This window comes from Neophocaena asiaeorientalis, unplaced genomic scaffold, assembly GCF_003031525.2.
Source record: "Neophocaena asiaeorientalis asiaeorientalis breed wild unplaced genomic scaffold, Neophocaena_asiaeorientalis_V1.1 scaffold59, whole genome shotgun sequence".
NCBI lineage: Eukaryota > Metazoa > Chordata > Mammalia > Artiodactyla > Phocoenidae > Neophocaena > Neophocaena asiaeorientalis.
The window spans coordinates 14,157,409-14,175,634 of record NW_020174268.1 but is presented as its reverse complement, the minus strand read 5'-3'; the positions used below and the strand labels follow the sequence as shown (position 1 = coordinate 14,175,634).

At 37.3% G+C, this 18,226-nt stretch overlaps 1 protein-coding gene across 2 annotated transcripts in view; it reads left to right on the top strand.

Moving 5' to 3' along the window:
- The first annotated feature begins 6,405 nt into the window (after positions 1–6,405).
- The window catches only part of RFC3 (replication factor C subunit 3), a 30,939-nt gene continuing 19,118 nt past the window's right edge, over positions 6,406–18,226 (top strand). Inside the window, exons 1-7 of one of the 2 annotated variants that reach the window (XR_003004584.1) lie at positions 6,406–6,601; positions 9,155–9,292; positions 11,928–11,995; positions 13,912–14,009; positions 16,051–16,232; positions 17,277–17,413; positions 17,504–17,602. Coding sequence is in view for 1 of the 2 variants with exons in the window: in XM_024755462.1 (XP_024611230.1) it covers positions 6,515–6,601; positions 9,155–9,292; positions 11,928–11,995; positions 13,912–14,009; positions 16,051–16,232; positions 17,277–17,413; positions 17,504–17,602 (809 nt within the window). In the remaining variant the exon portion in view is untranslated. The remainder of the gene's footprint in view (positions 6,602–9,154; positions 9,293–11,927; positions 11,996–13,911; positions 14,010–16,050; positions 16,233–17,276; positions 17,414–17,503; positions 17,603–18,226) is intronic. The other variant, XM_024755462.1, reaches the window with a different exon arrangement.

Sequence of the window (18,226 nt, the reverse complement as noted above, 5' to 3'; positions counted from 1 at the left end):
TAAGAAAGAGACAATCTAGTAAAAAAATAGCAAAAAAACTTGAAACCACTTTACAAAAGAATATTCTGATATCCAATAGGCACGTGATAAAATGCTCAACACCGTGAATTACTCCTCTCTAAACCCACCAGAATGGCTAAAATGAAAAAGGCTTGCTGGTTGGTGAGGATGCAGAGGCACTGTAACCTTTGTGCATTGCTGGTGGGAAGGTAAAATGGTGCAACTGACATGAAAAACAGTACTACAGCAATTCCGCTTCTGAGCATATACCCTAAAGAATAGGAATCAGAAGCTTGAACAGATATTTGCACACTAATGTTCATAGCAGCATTATTCACAGAAGACAAAAGATGAAAAGAACCCAAATGTCTATTGACGGATAAGTGCATAAACAAATTATGGTATATACCTACAACGGAATATTATTCAGCCTTGAAAGAAATGAAATTCTGATACATGTTACATCATTGATGAAATTTAAAGGCATTAGAGTAAGTAAAAGAAACCAGACACAAAAAGGTAAATATTATATGGTTCCACTTATAAAGGTACCTAGACTAGTCAAATTTATAGAAAACAGAATCTGCTTGCCAGAGCCTGGGGATTACCAGCACCGGGAGTTTCTTTTAATAGGTGCAGAGTTCCAGTTTGGGATGATGAAAAAGTTCTGGAGACGGATGGTGGTGATGGTCGTACAACAATGTGAATGAATGTACTTAATGCTACTGAACTGTACCCTGAAAAATAGCTCAAATGGATTTTGTGTGAACATAAGTCTCCATTTCTCTAGGATAAATATCCAAATGTTTACTTGCTTGGTTGTACACTAATTGCACGTTTAGTTTTGTAAAAACTGCCAAACTGTTTTCCAGTGTGAATATAAGAATTTACATTCCTACCAGCATGTAAGAGTGATTCAGTTTCTCTGTATCTCCACCAGCATTTGATGTTGTCAGTATTTATTATTTCAGCCGTTCTGTTAGGTCTGTAGTGATACCCCATTGTGGTTTTTTTTTTTTTACATCTTTATTGGGGTATAATTGCTTTTCAATGGTGTGTTAGTTTCTGCTTTATAACAAAAATCTGTATGCAAATGTTCAGAGCAGCTTTTTTCATAATAGCTAAAACTAGAAACAACCCAGATACCCTTCAGTGTGTGAAGAGTCACACAAACTCTTGTATCTCCATGCCACAGAATACTACTCAGTAATTAATTGTTAACTTATGCAACAGGTTACAAGGGAGTTTTACTAAGTGAAAAAACACCAGTGCCCAAAGGTTACATTACAGTATGCTTCTATTTATACATAATTCTTGAGATGGCAAAATTATAGAGATGAAGAACAGATTAGTGAAGATGAATGATTGCCCAGGGCTAGGGCTGGGGTAGGGAGGGTGGGGCTACACAAGGGGGGCTTTGCACTGATGGAAATGTTCTGTATCTTGGCTGTGTCCACGTCAACATCCTGGTTGTGATATCATCCTATAGTTTTGTAAGATGTTACCATCGGTGGAAGCTGGGTGAAGGGTCCTCAGAATCTTGCTGTATTATTCCTTACAATTGCATGTGAAGGTAAATTTTTTTTCTAAATAAAAGGTTAATTTAATAAAATATGGTATAGCTAAAAAAAAATAGCTCAAATGGTAAATTTTATGTTACAAATATTTTACCACGATAAAGGAAGAGGTTTTTGTCAGGAAGGATATGAAATATGTAACTTTCATTCCTTGCTTACAGGTGTGTAAATTGGTCCAAGTATTTTTGAAAACTCTTGTTAGTATCTATTGCAGCTGAACATATGCCTACCCTTATCACTCAGGAATTTAATTCCTAGATGCATGTGTCCAATAGAAATTAGTACATATCTCAAATATATGCACAAGAATGTTCAGCTATATTATTTTTACCAAAACATGGAAACAACCCAAATGTCCATCAATAGTACAATGAATAAGTAAATTAAGATATATTGATCAGGGCTGGCTACATAATTTACAGGGCCTAGCGCAAAATATTTAAAAATTCAGGTGCTTTGTTAAGAAATTATTAAGAATTTCAAGATGGCAACAGCAGAGCATTACACCAAGCAAAAGGCTATGTGACATTGCACAGGTGACATCCCAGGAAGCCTGCCTGATATTAATACAATGCAATACTACATGGCAATAAAAATAGGTGCAACCGACTGCTACATACAAGCGGATGAATTTCGTGATATATTGTGAGTAAAAGAAGTCAGACACAAAAGAGAATATACTATGCGATTTCATTTCTATGAAGATTAAGAACAGGGAAAATAGTATACAATGGTAGAATTTAGAATAGTGGCTACTCCAGAGGGATGTATTGAATGGGAAGGGGCATGAGAGAACCTTCTAGAGTGGTGAAAATGTTCTATATCTTGATCTGGATTATGGTTACACAGATACATACATGTATAAAAACATAAATGACAATACTTGTCTGATTGAATATGAAAGCACTCGTGGTGTCTGCTGTTCCTACCCTCCAAACCCTGTCATCCAGGCACAGATCTCAATCTTGTGCTCTGGCTCCTGTTTGGATGCGTGGTGTTGCATGGACATGTGGCTCAGAGAGCAGTGGAGGAAGACCCTCCATGCTGACATGCTCTCTGATTCACAGCACCCACATTCCCATTGTCCACTATCAACATCTGCCGTCCTGAGATACTCCTCAGAGCCAGGGACACCAGCCATGCCAGTTCACACCCAACATACTCAGAAGTCTATTAGGATACTTAGCTTATGGGCAGAAGTGCCTCACATGACCTATAGAAAACCCTACATTGTAGCACACCACGGCTGTACTTTGCCTTTATTTTCATGAGACATTATTTCAGAGACCCTCCTCTTTCATTGCAATGTAATCAGTAGATTTAACATATGAAAAAAATACACATTTAGAAAGAAAACAATTTTCATATTAAAACCAAAATAAAAATAGAACATTAGAAGGAAATTTACTCTAGTAATAGAGGTCATTCAGTTAGCATATACTCTTGATGGTGACAATGGGCTGAAGCAGCCCTTGACATAGAGTGGACCATAGGGTTTGAATTCTTAGATTTCCTTTTTGAAGCCACGAATGGTGTCATCCACACAGCGGCAAAGGGACACTAGCCAAAGAATCGTCTGCCTTCCCACTCAGTTTGAGAATCCCTGGCATTTTAAGGAGATGCCAGTTTTCCTTTTATGAGAAAAATACTTCTCTGCTAGGCATCAATCTCTCTGATAAATCATGGCTATTGTTTCTATTATAATTATCTTTATAAAAATTCAGTCTTGGGACTTCCTTGGCGGTCCAGTGGTTAAGACTCTGTGCTTCCACTGCAGGGGGCGTGGATTCGATCCCTGGTCAGGGGAACTTAGATCCTGCATGCCGTGAAGTGCAGCCAAAAAAAAAATACAAAATAAAAAAAAAAATTCCATCTTTAATATCCTGGGATATTTTAACACTGTGTGTAAATTTAATATGGAAAGCACAAACCCATTATTACCTGTTTTCTTGGAGCATAAGAGAATAAATGGTTAAGAAAACAGAGAATGGATAGGAAAAAATGGTAGGATTGTTTTCCTTTGACAGCATGGGCACAGGCAGGGTCCTGCCCAGCACAGAGGCCCAGTACGGAACTGTGTGTGTTGGGAATTACCATCCTCAAGGGAGAAACCCTCAACCAATAGAGTATGGGAGCTGGTGGATGAATGCTTCTTCCCATCTTTCCTCAATAGATGAATCAAAGAAATACTCTATTCATTCCTCAGAAAGTCCCCAGAGGGATCAAGCCCCAGTTGCCCATAGAAGTGACCTTGATAACACACCTTGCTTTGGCTTTACTTCCTCCCCTGTTTCGCTTTCCTCAGTCTCTCACTGCTGATCCATTTGATCATCTCCCTAATAACTTACCCACTTTGTTTTTGGGGAGAGGGTGGATCACCCTGGGCTAAGATGCAGGGACCCAGTTTCCTTCTAGCAAGGGCCTCAACTGTCCCCTAGAGCTTCAAAGCCCTCCTCTGGATTTTCTGCATCTAACTGGCCAATGAACAGAGAAAGTGTGGGCATATGAAAAAAGAAGAAAACTCACAAGGATAGGGGCTAAGCCAAAGTTATATATATATTTTATACCCTTAACTAGTTTCTCAGCCTCTTGAGACCCTGAAATTTCTTCCTCATTACTTCTCTTTAAAGAACCAAAATTAGATCCAGCCTGGAGAAGAACCTTACTCCTGATTCTGGCAAGAACCAATTACAGGTTTGCCCCAGAGATGTGCACTGGGATGAACTGTCAAGGGTTAGGAGCAGAACAGCCCAGGTAACACAATCCTTCATCTTGAGGGTCTTTGGAAGGTTTGGCTGGTTCTTTTTAGTCCTTGGTTATAGGTACAAGATGGCAGACATCACTGTGAATATGTCTTCTCTCAATAAAATGTAACCATTAATTATTGCATGCCTTCTGTGTGACAGGTGTTTACATTACCTCCCTTAATCTTCAAATGAGCCATAAAGCAAGTTTCATTAACCCCATTTTGAGCTGAGGAACCTGAGTCATTAAGTGATTGGAGCTGTAGTTTGCTGGCTGCTGCTGTATACTCATACCTTCTTCTCTGAATACTTTCATGTTCTGGCTCTCTTCTGAGCAGCCATCTCTCACATCCCATATATTCAAGGGTCTGGAGTGAGATTGCCAGATAAAATACAGAATGCCAATTAGGTTTTAATTTTAGATAAACAATGAATTTTTTTTGTATAAGTATGCCCATGCAATATTACTGCAAATATTGCATGGTCATAGTTATACTAAAAAGTTATCTGGAATTCAAATTTAACTGGGCCTCCTGTATTTTTATTTGTGAAATCTGGCAAGTCAAGGTGAGCTAGGTGTCTTTCTTATGCATTGTTGTCCCCTCCACACCATTTCTGCTTCCTTAGAACTCGCAACTTTGAAACACAGGTCTTCAGACTCCACTTTCTACATGAACCCCTCCTTGTTGAAGTTGTCTGCCATGCTTGTTGTCACTCACGTCAATTCATTGATTGTTTTAGCACCTGATTCACTTTCCTTCTCATGGTAATAATTTCATTATTTTTTTATGATTCCAGTATCCACATATATGACACTTCAATACCCTTGCTTTTGATTTCTTTTACCTTCTAATTTCAAACATCTCAATTCAACAGGGTAGGAGCATAGGGATTGTGGAGAGTTTTGCAGTATTAAATAGGATGGTCAGGGAGGCCTCACTGAGGAGGTGACTCCGAGCAAACGGGCTGAAGAGGGACCCAGCTCCGTTGACACTTGGACAGAAGTGGTTCAGGAAGAGGAAATCATAAGCACAAAGGCCTTGAGGTAGAAGTCTCCCAGGGTGTTTCAAAAGTTTTTTGAGAACAGAGATTGTGTCTTATACTTCGTGGTGTTATTTTTTTTCTTTTTTTTTTTTTTTACACGGGCCTCTCACCCTTGTGGCCTCTCCCATTGCGGAGCACAGGCTCCGGACGCGCGGCTCAGTGGCCATGGCTCACGGGCTTAGCCACTGCGCGGCATGTGGGATCTTCCCGGACTGGGGCACGAACCCGTGTCCCCTGCCTCGGCAGGCAGACTCTCAACCACTGCGCCACCAGGGAAGCCCGGTGGTGTTATTAATTGTGCCCAATAGTTTCTTGCCCACAGGAATAATTCAGTAAATATGATGATTCAAAGAATTCAATAAATTCTTGTGTCATAAGTGAATGAGAGGGGGCACCTTGATAGAAGGTTATTAAACATATTTGGAAATCAATTCCTGTCCTGTGGCAGTATTTAGGATTTTGAACAATATGTAAAATAAAAGCATAAGTTAAATAAGTAATTAAAATTACATACACCTAGAGAAGTGCATTTAAGAGGTGCAGTTTGAGTGGCCACATTTCTGTAGCTTTTCACGACCTTTAGATTCCTTTGTTTTAAATTCAGTAAGAATCTTGAGGAATGGAGGTAAGGAAGGGTAGTGAAGATTTGATATCAGTTTTAGCGGTTTATTCAATAAAGCTTCTTTTGGTGCCTGCCAAGTGAGAAAAGCCGGATATTTTCTGGTGCCAAAAACAGAGCTCCATACAGTAAATATTTTGTAAGTTTCTGTAGAACGAATGAGTGATTGAATGAACGAATGAAATGAATTTAGGAGGATGGTCTCTCTTAAGTTCCCGAATTTGACTCCTAGAGTATCAGAGCCAAATTTCCAATTTTGCTTAATAATTACTGTACTATGATAGAGGGTGAGAACAAAGAAAATGATTAAATAAAACAATGAGCCTTAACGAGTAGGTGATATCCGACTTTGCGCCCAATTCTGTCCGTACTAGGCTTCCGTAGTCTTTCCGCCCCTAACTCGTTTACGCCGCCGCGCAGGTAGTGATGTCGCGAGATTTGGAGCTCGCGGGAAAACTTGTTTGTGAGTCCGGAGCGGAGGGCGAGCGCGCGGGAAGTTCGAGTGTCGGACCCCGGGAACTCGGGCCAGCATGAGCCTCTGGGTGGACAAATACCGGCCCTGCTCTTTGGGACAGCTGGACTATCACAAGGAGCAGGCGGCCCAGCTGCGCAACCTGGTGAGTCGGCGGGACGGGGCGGGGAGAGCCGGAGGAGGGGAGGCCTTCGCTCTCCCGCTTCAGAAGGTGATGAATGCTGTGGAGAAAAGTAAAACTGGGACGAGGACACATTGTGGGGGCGGTGCCTGTGCTTGTAAACCAAGAAAGTCTCCCTGAGGACTGTCATCTGAGCCGAAGCTTGAAGGAAGTGGGAGAGCCCACAGTAGGGAGCTCCGGGGCGAGGAGTGGAGCGGGTAGAGGGAACAGCAGGTGCAGAATGCCTGAGGCAGGAGTGTGCACAGCCCGTCACTCGGGAGGCCAGTGCGGCTGGCTAACCGTGGGCCAGCGGGAAGAGGAGTAGGAAATGGGGGAGTTTGGGGGTGGGAGGAAGTGCAGATACAGTAAATTTTAATAGAGTGAGATGGGAAGCCTTTGGAACGTTTTGAACAGAGAAGTGACATCATCTGACTTTTTAATAGACTTACTTAAAATGTCTTGGTGTTATTGCCCGCATTTACAAAAAGGAAGATATTGGGTTTATTAATTTCTAAGGTCATTTTTAATTCTAAACTATGTGGTATTAGGTTGTCCTTAAGTTTAATTCCTTAATGGAAGATTTTTCTTTTCCTGTCGCGATGCCTATTTTTATGTTGTAGCTGATAAAAGTATCTAATGGCAGTGCTTTGTGAAAAACAAACTGAAGTTTGTAGAGAGTGGAGATGGAAGAAGGGTCTTGAGTAGAAAAGCCACTTATCTACTCTTTTTAAGGGCCTAAAGTACCACTTCCTGATGCAAGTGTTTTTGCTCAGCCCTCTGGGCTTCCAGTACCCATCTTTTTCAGAATTACAGGTACTATTGGTAAAGTTTTTTTTTTTAATGAGAAATTATAATAAAAGAACTCCATCCTTATATATGAAAGGCATTAGAAAAGTTGGTGGTGTTGTGAGAGTGAAGTGTTTTTTTAAACTCTCTTTTAAAATTATTGGTATTCCAATACTAATACTATACTAGTTTTAAGTAAATCTGTTAGTTCAGTATTTTATTTATTTTTAGTATTTAAAATACTGTTTAAATAAATCTAAATAAATGTATCCCATGGTTAGGAAAATCAGAGTCAAAGCTGTTCTAAGAAAATGCAATTTATAAATGAATACAGCTTCATTTATAGGCAAATTGCATTTTCTTACAATAGCTTCGACTTTGATTTTCTTAACCATGGAATATATTTTATATTCTATTGCCAGTTTTCTATTATATCGAATTCGGAATAAATATTTGCACAAAAATTTAGTGTATTAGTCTTGTGTTAATAGATTTGGCTTTTCAAAAGTATTCACCTGTTTACCTTTGAATCTACAACCTAATAAAAGTGTGAAACATTTGCAGCATAACTTATTTTTGGTGAGATAGAAGTTTAAAAAAATGAAGGCTATATTTGTGGAGTACCTACTATTTTCCATGCATTGTCTTAGGTAAATAGTTCCTTTCCTTGACACTTTTTTCTTTCAGTGCCAGAGATAGATGAGTTTACAGAGTATTAAAATTCACTGTAACAAGCACTTCTGTTAAGATACTTATTTTCATTTTTTCTAAAACGGTTATTTATAAAACTTTTGCTCCACAAGATTTTATGCACCTGAAGCTAAGGTCTGTGTTCTTGTCATCTTTATAGCCTTCATAACACTGATCCCCAGACCTGACTGAGCATCACAATCACCTGGGAACCTTTTTTAAAAACAAACAATCTTGTTTTGAAATGCAGCACTGTCAGCGTCCTACTCCATTCCCTTGCTCTTAATTTATAAAATTACACAGACCGACTTCCAACTCCCTGCACCTGTATTTCCTGAAGGCTTTCTCTTGCTGACACCTCTAAGCAGACTTGAAATGTCAGGGAATTAATGCCCTCTCTTTCTCTCCATTCACTTTCCCAAGCCTGCAAAGGATTGATGAGAGGTAGTGTATCATACTCCAGCTTCTCCACCCTTGGGTGGTTTAATAGTGTGGTGTATTTTGCACTGGCTTCAGGAGTATCCACAGCAGGATCACGCCCCAGATGCCCAGAGTGGTATTTAAGTTAACAAAACTGTTGTTGGCTGCCTTCCTTCCTTGCTTTCCTGCTCCCCTACTGTTTTCCTTTACCTTCCAAATAAAACCAGATGCACTCGTTTCTTATCAAAGGGACTATTTGTAGAAGCCCAAACGACGACAGGCATCAGTCTCAGTTACTGAATCATAATCTTGTGGATGGGGTCCGGTAATTAGTCTTTTTATTAAAAGTTCTCTGGAAGATTCTGACAGTCAGCCAGGTTTGGGATTTCTTGCTTTCTAGCATATAGTGTTGTATCTTACATGTACTGTGCTAGATATATAAATTATATAACATTAATCCCAGGGGGATAATCAACATTTCAGAGTTAAAGATCTGTCTCTCTATATATACATACACACACACACACACACATTTTTGAAGTTTCATAGGTAGAGACACAAAATATTTGATACTTGAAAAGTAGTTTACTTCTACACGTTGGGCAGTAGTTTGGGGAAAATGCCTTGTTCTTTTTTTTCCAGGTGCAGTGTGGTGACTTTCCTCATCTGTTAGTCTATGGACCATCAGGTGCTGGAAAAAAGACAAGAATTATGTGTATTCTACGTGAACTTTATGGTGTGGGAGTGGAAAAGTTGAGAATTGAACATCAGACCATCACAGTAAGCATTTCACTTTGAGGCCCTCCAGATATTTAGAGCAGGAATTTTTAGTCCTCATCATATAGGACCCTTTGCTGCCCAATGTGTGATTTAAGTAAGAATTTCACAGGTAATCCTGGTGTACAGGATTGAGAGTTGCTGATTTATAGACCTAAGTATTATAACCAGACAGAAGTTACATTACGTTAGAGAAGAAATATGAGCAACAGGAGACTTTGGGTAAGATGTAGGTGGTGGGATTCATTTCAGATTCGAATTAGTGTCAGTTGGAACTAGAACTCAAGTTTCTAAAGTTCATTGTTCTGAGAGCAGTAGTGGGTATGGAAAGGGAATGATTTGGAGAAAAATTTTAAACGTGGAATCCGGTGACTCGGTAAAGATTGGGCAGCTGACTGCCTGGGAGAGGAGACATGAGGCTCTGGGATGTTCAGAGTTCCCATGATCTTGCCCTGGCTGTGTTTTGTAGCCTCATGCTATGCAATGCATTTTCATACTCTTTCCTTACTGACAGTGTTTAAGATCTAGCTGAAATGTATCCTCTTGGAAGTGCCCCCCCAACCCCGTTATAATTAATGTTTCCTCCTACAACCCATAGTTTATACTTTTTAGAGCATTACTTTGTTTTGCCTTGATCATAGTTATTTATACATCTTGACTCTGACAAGATTGTATTTGTTTTGAAGTTATATAGGGTAAATTTTATATTTTTGTAAGTTATACTTGACATGTGGCATTATATTAGTTTCAGGTATACTGCATAGTGATTTGATGTTTTTATGCATTATGAAATAATCACCACAATAAGTCCAGTTGCCATCATTTTCATGTTCTTCATAGCCTCTGGTATAGTGTCTTGCAAATATTAGGCACTGAAAAAATGTAAACTGAGTGACTGGACAGTAGGTTGTGCTATTAATAGAATCTTTAGGAGGATAAATGGACTGTAGGCTAATGTGGATTAGCTTGTGTTTAGACACATTGAATTTGAGATGTTGGTAGTACATCCTGGTGGAAATTCTTTAAAATATGCAGGGACAAATTTAATAAGAAAGGTAGTAAGAAAACCTTATACATAATCTTATAAAAGGACAAAAAACAAGAGCTGATCAAATGGAAAGATGCATCATGTTCTCAGTAGTATTTAAAAGTATCTGTTCTCCCCATGTTCAGTATAAATTTTAGTGAAATTCCAATTAAAATGCAATTTATTTTTTTAATTGCGTGAAGTGATCTTAAAGTACATTTCTGAGATTAGCTAAAATAATTATGAAAAAGAAGATTTGTGAAGTGGGACATGTGTTTATTAAACCATACTGTAAGCCTACTATAATCAAAACAATAATTGCTATGGCATTGGGATAGAGGATTACATCAGTGGAACTGAATAGAGAGCCCAGAAATATGACAGCCCAAGATCTATTTCACATCAGTAGGAAGAGGATTGGTCAGCAAAATGTGCTAGCATAACTAGTTACCAACCTGTAAGAAAATAAAGTTGAATCCCTATTACACATAATTTATAAATCCAGATCAATTAAAGGCTGAAATGGTAAAATAAAACTAAATTTCTTAGAATAGAACTTCTTAGACAGTATGAACAGTGTGTGAGTCAGGAGCACTTTTTTTTTTTTTTTTTTTTTAGGAGCACCTTTTAATAAAAAACATGGGAGTTGTAGAAGAACATATATACTTGGGTATATATGAATTTTAAAAGTTTGTATGACAAGATAATATACATAAGATCAATAGAAAAATGAAGGATTATAAAAAATATTTGAAAGGAATGTATTAGATAAAAGATTTTACAAAGTGACAATGGAAAAACAACCTGGTAGAAAACTGAATAAAAAATGGCCACAGGAGAGAAAGATAAACAGTCAGTAAACCTATGTGAAGATGTTTGACCTTTGTGGTAGTTGAGGAAAAGCAGTGAGAGTCTAATAAACACATACATACGTATAAAAATTTAGAGAACACATCATCTTCAATCCAGCAGATCTTTTATTGGGAATCTGTTACATAGACGTGAAAGCAGTGCATGAGACATGCACAAGGATGTTAATTATGGAATTGTTTGAGATTGTAAAAAGCAAGAAACAAAATGCCCATCTGCATGATTGGCTGTGGGACATCCATGTTATGGTTGATATGCAACTATAACAGCCTATACCACTTGTCTGAGAAGGTTGTCTAGATGTGTTGTTAAGGAAAAGCAAAACACAGAGAAATATATATGATTGCCTCTTTTTAACAGACTCTATGTAGTAATGTATTAGTATGTGTTTATTTTTGTGTGTTATCATGGAAAAGGCTGTGAAAGGACATAGGCAGATTGTTTACAATGATGATCTGATAACAGGGAATGGTTTGGAGATTACTGGAGGTAAAGGAGAAAAGTGATCACACTAAAAACAGAATGTGTGATATGACCCAATGTACATAAAAACATGTATGTTTACATGCACCTTAAGAAAGGAATGGGGTTAATGAATTTGAAGCATTAGTGGTGGTCATCTAAAGTTTTCTTTCTTTAGTAAACATAAATTGTTTACATAATTAAAAAGAATGAAATACAGAGAAGAGGAGAAATAGTCATGAATAAACATTAAAAAAAAAAAACTTTCTTTGTCCACAGACTCCATCTAAAAAGAAAATTGAAATTAGCACTATTGCAAGCAATTACCACCTTGAAGTTAATCCCAGGTAAGTTGCTACTACATAGAAATAAACAATTTTAGAATAGTGATGTTCAGACTTTTTTTAAAGAGTAGAATGTTTTTTTGAAATAAAATTATGTATGGAAACAATATATAAAATAGATAAAAGTGAAGCTGCCCTGTGTGAGATGGGGAGCCTAGAACCTTCCTTCTTTCCCTTCTCTTTGATACCCCCCCAAGTCAAATAATTTTAATTAAGTTTTCTTGCTCTACAGAGCTCTGTGCTTTACACAAAGTATTTTGCATAGTCAGTAAGTTTTTGTTGAATTATATTGACTCATTCAGAACTGGTGAGCAAAGTGTGTCTAAAAAGTTTGTAAATGCCTGAAAGAATATTTCAGAAAGTGAATTTGGGTTCCTATTTTCTTTGTTTCAGTTTTTTGATTAGAGGGTATTGTAGTCCATCAGCCACTGTCTGTATTCTCTATCATGAGATAATGACTAGGATCTTGTTGGGAGGCACATTGAAAACTCATGCCACAGCAGTTACGTTCTGCTTAAGTAAGTGATGTAGAAATGATTGTATTGGGTGTAAAGTTGGCTAAGCCTTCAGGGTTCTACGGGGTCTGATATGTTCTTGAAGGAGAACAGAATCAAGGACATCTTCAGGCAAAGGCAACTTTATGGGCAGTGGCACAGCAATGAGATCGAGCATCCCTTTCTAGACTGAATGGAATAAGAGGAAGAGAGTTTTAAGTTAATGTGTATTCAGTAGCAGGCACTGTGTGGGAAGCTTTACATGGATTATTTAGTCCTCAGAACAACCCTAACAGACTGATATTATTTTTCCTAGGTATGTCAAAGAAAAAATTAAGGTTGGTGGGAAAGGGTCTGATCGTAAAAGTAGAGAGTGGTAATTCCATGGACAAAAGTGAATTATTTTAGATTCTGGACAAGGAAATGATTATAAAAGAAACACTGTACGTATATGGATCTAATAATATTGAATTGAGACAGACAATGGCTGTTTGGGAAAATAAACTAAAGCTGACTTCTATGCTCTCTTTTTCTCTTTGAGAGTTCCTCTGTAGCAAGAATAGTCAGAGGGTAAGCTGTTTGTTTTTCAGGTGTTTTAAATTGACATTCAGCCTGAATTAACCAGGTGACTTATTTTGGTTTGTGAGGTGCAGGACTTAAGTGCTAAATCAATGATATTGGTATAAATGACAGGTAATGCCTGTAAGTCAGCAGCTTACAGAGTACTGATTTGTGTGCTAAACTTAATTTGCTTATCCCATCCCCTTGTGAAGACCCTGAATCAACTCTGCTTGTGCTGAGAGGGACTTGTCTAGGCTTGTTCTCTCTCAGGCCTTTACTATTTTGGGGATGAGGAAGAGGAACAGAGATTAAATTTCTGTTCCAAGGAGTTATTTTTATATTTTAAATTAGCTCTGACTAGGTATGAATTATAGTGGGTACAGAAGTGTCAAAGTATTTGATAAGCTGTTGATAGCTATTGCTCTTTTTTTTTTTTTGCGGTACGCGGGCCTCTCACTGTTGTGGCCTCTCCCGTTGCAGAGCACAGGCTCCTGACGCGCAGGCTCAGTGGCCATGGCTCACTTTTTTTTTTTTTTAGTCTTTTCCCTTTTTTTCTTGATGAGTCTGGCTAATGGTTTATCAATTTTGTTTATCTTCTCAGTAAACTTAATATAAGAACATGCTTGGTGTTTTCAGTGATATTAACCAAATTGTAGTTGAGTATTGGAATATTTTTAGTATTTAATGACCCTAAAACACTTCACTTTTAAAGTTTTGTGAATGTAATAGGTGTTACTCAGTTTGATTAAAATTTTGATCACTTAAGATCTTCAACATTTTTCGTACAATGCCAGATTAAGAATAAGGGCATAATACTTTCTAAATATTTACACACATATTTACCACTATTTTTGTTTTGTATAGTGATGCTGGAAATAGTGACCGGGTAGTAATTCAGGAGATGTTGAAAACAGTGGCACAATCACAGCAACTTGAAACAAACTCTCAAAAAGATTTTAAAGGTATGTGATAAAAAGATTTCTTATGAGGCAGACACTTAAATTACAAGCAGTGGGTATAAGAGAAAAATGTAGTGGGGAATGTAAATTCCATCCATTTAGCAAATATTTATTAACCTCTTGTTCTGTGCCAAGTACTATGTTACCTTTTTTTTTCTTTAAATATGTAAAAGTGAACAAGAGAGACATGATCTCTGCTCCTGGGAATTTATAGTTTAATGGAATTGAATTTTGGCAGAAAGAGAACTATTTGTGCCACCCATGTGTTACTTTAGAACTAGATAAGTAATGAAAAAATACTTAATTTAAAATAAGAAATTGCATGATTTAAAAATAATGGTTCTTAGAACCAAAGTGACATGTTCATTATCAAATGTTTAGCTAAACAAAAGAAAATTCATACCAGCTATAATCCCTGTAATAGTTACTCTTAACATTTGCAGTATTATTTATGTGCATATATATGCATATATTTTTACAGGAGATTTTTGGATAAATATGCCAATATTTAATGCTTTTGATATATTTTGCCAAATTCTTCATGTGAAAGAGGGTATAGCTCTGTGCTACCACCAGCAGTGTTTAGGAATGCCCATTTCTCTCTAACATTTATCAACACTGGATAATTATTTTTAATCCTTGTCAGTTTGAGTGGAGAAAATAAATTGTTTGTACTTCGTTTTTTTTTTAGTGAATGTGATGATTTTATCTTTTGTTCATTGCTTATTTTACTGTTTTGTAAATCACCTGTGCATATTCCAGTATATTTCTTATCTTTCCTCCTCAGTCTGTACTTCAAAATAAATAAAAAATATTTTTTTCAAATGCTCTCCTGTATCCATTAATGTAGTTTTATGATTTTTCTTCTTAGTGTTTAGTATTATATTACTGGATCTTTTAATGAAACTGCTTTGCATTTCTGGAGTAAATGTCACTTGGTTGGGATGTGTTAATTTTTAAAATATGCTGCTGTTTTCTCACCTAGCAATGATTTATTTTTTTATCATTTTATTTGGTGCTATCCTTGTCAGATACTGGGATCAATCTCCTTGTCTTTATTTTTCCTGTTCTGTTCAATTTCGGTTCTAATTCCAGAACGTCTCCAAATTGTGAAGTGTTATCTTGGAAGGAATATTCATTTTATTATTTTCAGTCCAATGTTCTCTCAGACCTTATTGCATCAAGGTTCCTTAGCTCTTAGCCATGAATTGAGCCCTCTGAGTGCTGTTCTTAAATTGGCCCATGATATTTCCAGTGTGCTTTTGTGGGTGATTTGGGGTTCTCCTGTCCTAAAGGCTGTCAAAAACCTGGTGGATCCCAGCCACTTCCTCCCACACATAGTTTCTTGTTCTCACTTGCTTATATTTAGGGTTCTTAGGGACAACTTGTCACCTAGTTTTGATATAAATGTTGTCTTGGGTCTTGGAATCTTTACTTGTTCTGTCTGTTTTTATGGGAGAGATTCAAATGCTACAAATGCTACCACTGTCATCTTCTAGAAATAATTTAATACAATGAAATACAACAGTTGGATTCAGTCCCTACATACTATTCCTGAAGCACTTTAAGGCCAATCCTTGGTTATGACCAGATGGAATCTTATTATACAAGTAACCAGATGTCTTTATGCCTTATTTGCTACATCTCTTGTGCCAGTGTTTTCCAAAGTGTATTCCTTAATGCTAAGATGTTCTACAGAAATGTGCTCCTGAGATAAATTATTTTGGGTAAATGCAGCACAGTATATCCTTGTCGTGGTGATTTCTACTGTGTATAAATATAATAAAGACTGCAGTAAATTCTACAACAAAATAACCTCTTTAACTTTGTTTAGCCTAGTGTTTCTTAGGCTTGTTTGATCTTAGAATGTTTTAAAATAAAAATAAAAGAAATTATTCTCGCCATACCTATAAGTTTTGCATGTCTTCTCCAAAGGGGAAAGTAGTATATTAGGCTTATTATTTAGGATTTCACTCTGAATAATGAGGAGGAAGAGGAAGAGAAATACTTACGTTAAAGTTTGTTTTGTTTTTCCTTGACTCAGTCGTGTTATTGACAGAAGTTGACAAACTCACTAAAGATGCTCAGCATGCCTTGCGCAGAACCATGGAAAAGTATATGTCCACCTGCAGGTTGATCTTGTGTTGCAATTCTACATCAAAAGTGATACCACCTATTCGTAGTAGGTGCCTTGCAGTTCGTGTGCCTGCTCCCAGCATTGAAGATGTAAGTCAAGTTAAACTTTTCAGAAAAAAATTTCACTTCAGATTCCATGCGTACTGTGTGTACATCCCTGTCATGTTTGTTTTTGTGAAAACATAGTGAGCTATATCAGTAATTTAGGAATAGCTATGGCCTGGATGCTAACTATTAGTATACGTATAAACATATATATATATATATATATATATATATAAAATACCAGATACCAATATATAGAAAATGTTCTTTCCATTAAATCATCTTTTACTTTAAACAAGTAATTATTGTGGATTTTACTAAAGTAGGTAAGGGCTAGTTATTTAATGGCTTCTGGTTTAACCTGATTTAACTGGCTTATGGAGGAGGCGTGAATATTCAGGAAATAGATTGTGCAAGAAGATGATTTGGGAATACCTAGTCCCCTGTTAGGGGACCAAAGTTAGTCTGAAACATAATACATTTTTTTGTTTTCTTTATCATTCTTAGTAGCTGTCAGTAGAAATACCAGTTTCTCACAGGCAGTTTTCTGCTGTTTAATAGATTTGGGACAATTTTATGCAAAGTGGGGATAATATGTGACATTGTATTAGTTTCAAAGTAGTTAAAGTAACTTTATTATAAGTTTCACTTGTAAAAATTTTGGGGATGATAGAGTTAAAAGTGTCTATAAAGCGGCAGCACTGCCAGGTTACACCACTCCCATGGGCACCATTCAGGTCTTAGTTCCTGAATCGTGTGCACTTCAGCTTGTACGGCTCTACTTGGCAGCCTTGTGAGCAGTATCTTTGCCCCCAGCATGAGACCCTTTGTCTCCAACTCCGTGTTGCCTTGAGGAGGCAGGCTGTCAGGCTTGAAGCTGGGACCAGAGCTTCCTCCAGTTGCACATCTAGCTGCTGCCTCTTCCTGACAGCTAGGCTAGACCCCTAGCTTCCTGCTGAAGGAGCAGTGGGTTAGGGTAGGGTAGTGACCAAAAAAAAGGTTGGGGAGGGTCTATAAAGATATTAACAGAAATTGTCTCAGTATGCTGTTTGACAGATTGCCCATTTTTGTTAATTATTTTGTTTGTAGATTTGCCATGTGTTATCTACTGTGTGCAAGAAGGAAGGTCTAAATCTTCCTTCACAACTGGCTCGTAGACTTGCAGAGAAGTCCTGCAGAAATCTCAGAAAAGCCCTGCTTATGTGTGAAGCATGCAGAGTGCAACAGTGAGTGAAAGGGGGAAGTTACCATGGGAAACATTTTGGGACATAAGCCCACTTTCATTTAATTTATTGTGTTCTCTTTTTGTCATGTAGATATCCTTTTACTGCAGATCAAGAAATCCCTGAAACAGATTGGGAGGTGTATCTGAGGGAGACTGCCAATGCTATTGTCAGTCAGCAGACTCCACAGAGGTAACCGTTGTAAAAGATCACCATGAAAGTTTGGTCATTGAGATAGTATTCTAAGTTTTAGGTTAGCTGTTTTATGCTAATACCATGCCATTTAGAATTATAATTAAATCTGTAATAGTACACTTATAAAGAAAAGGTAGGATTTAATTTTAGAAATTTAGTGGTTCAGAATAGTTAGCATATGATATCATGGCTATTGGCATGTAAATGTGGAACTTCTACATAAATTAAAACAAATTTTGGAAGTTTTAGGTTTTTCCCAGAATCTTGGATGATTTAATATTAATACATAGCATGATGTATCTAGCTTTCTAATATTGAAAATCACAATATATAACTTTGTATTGATGTGTCATAGAAAGACCCTAGACTGTGGGTCAGACTTCTAGTTCTTCTACTGATTTTTAGCTAAGTGTCCTTGAGCAGGTGACTTCATCTTAGAGCTTCAGCTTTTTCATTTGTATAATGAAGATGCTATTATTTTTACTCTGCCAAGGATACTTGTACCTTTGTTATAAGAGCAGAAGAGATTGTGTGATAATGGATTGAGAACTAGAAGACCCGGTGCTCATGTGTGATGTTAGGCTTTGTTAAGAATAATATTGTGTATATGCCATCAGTATT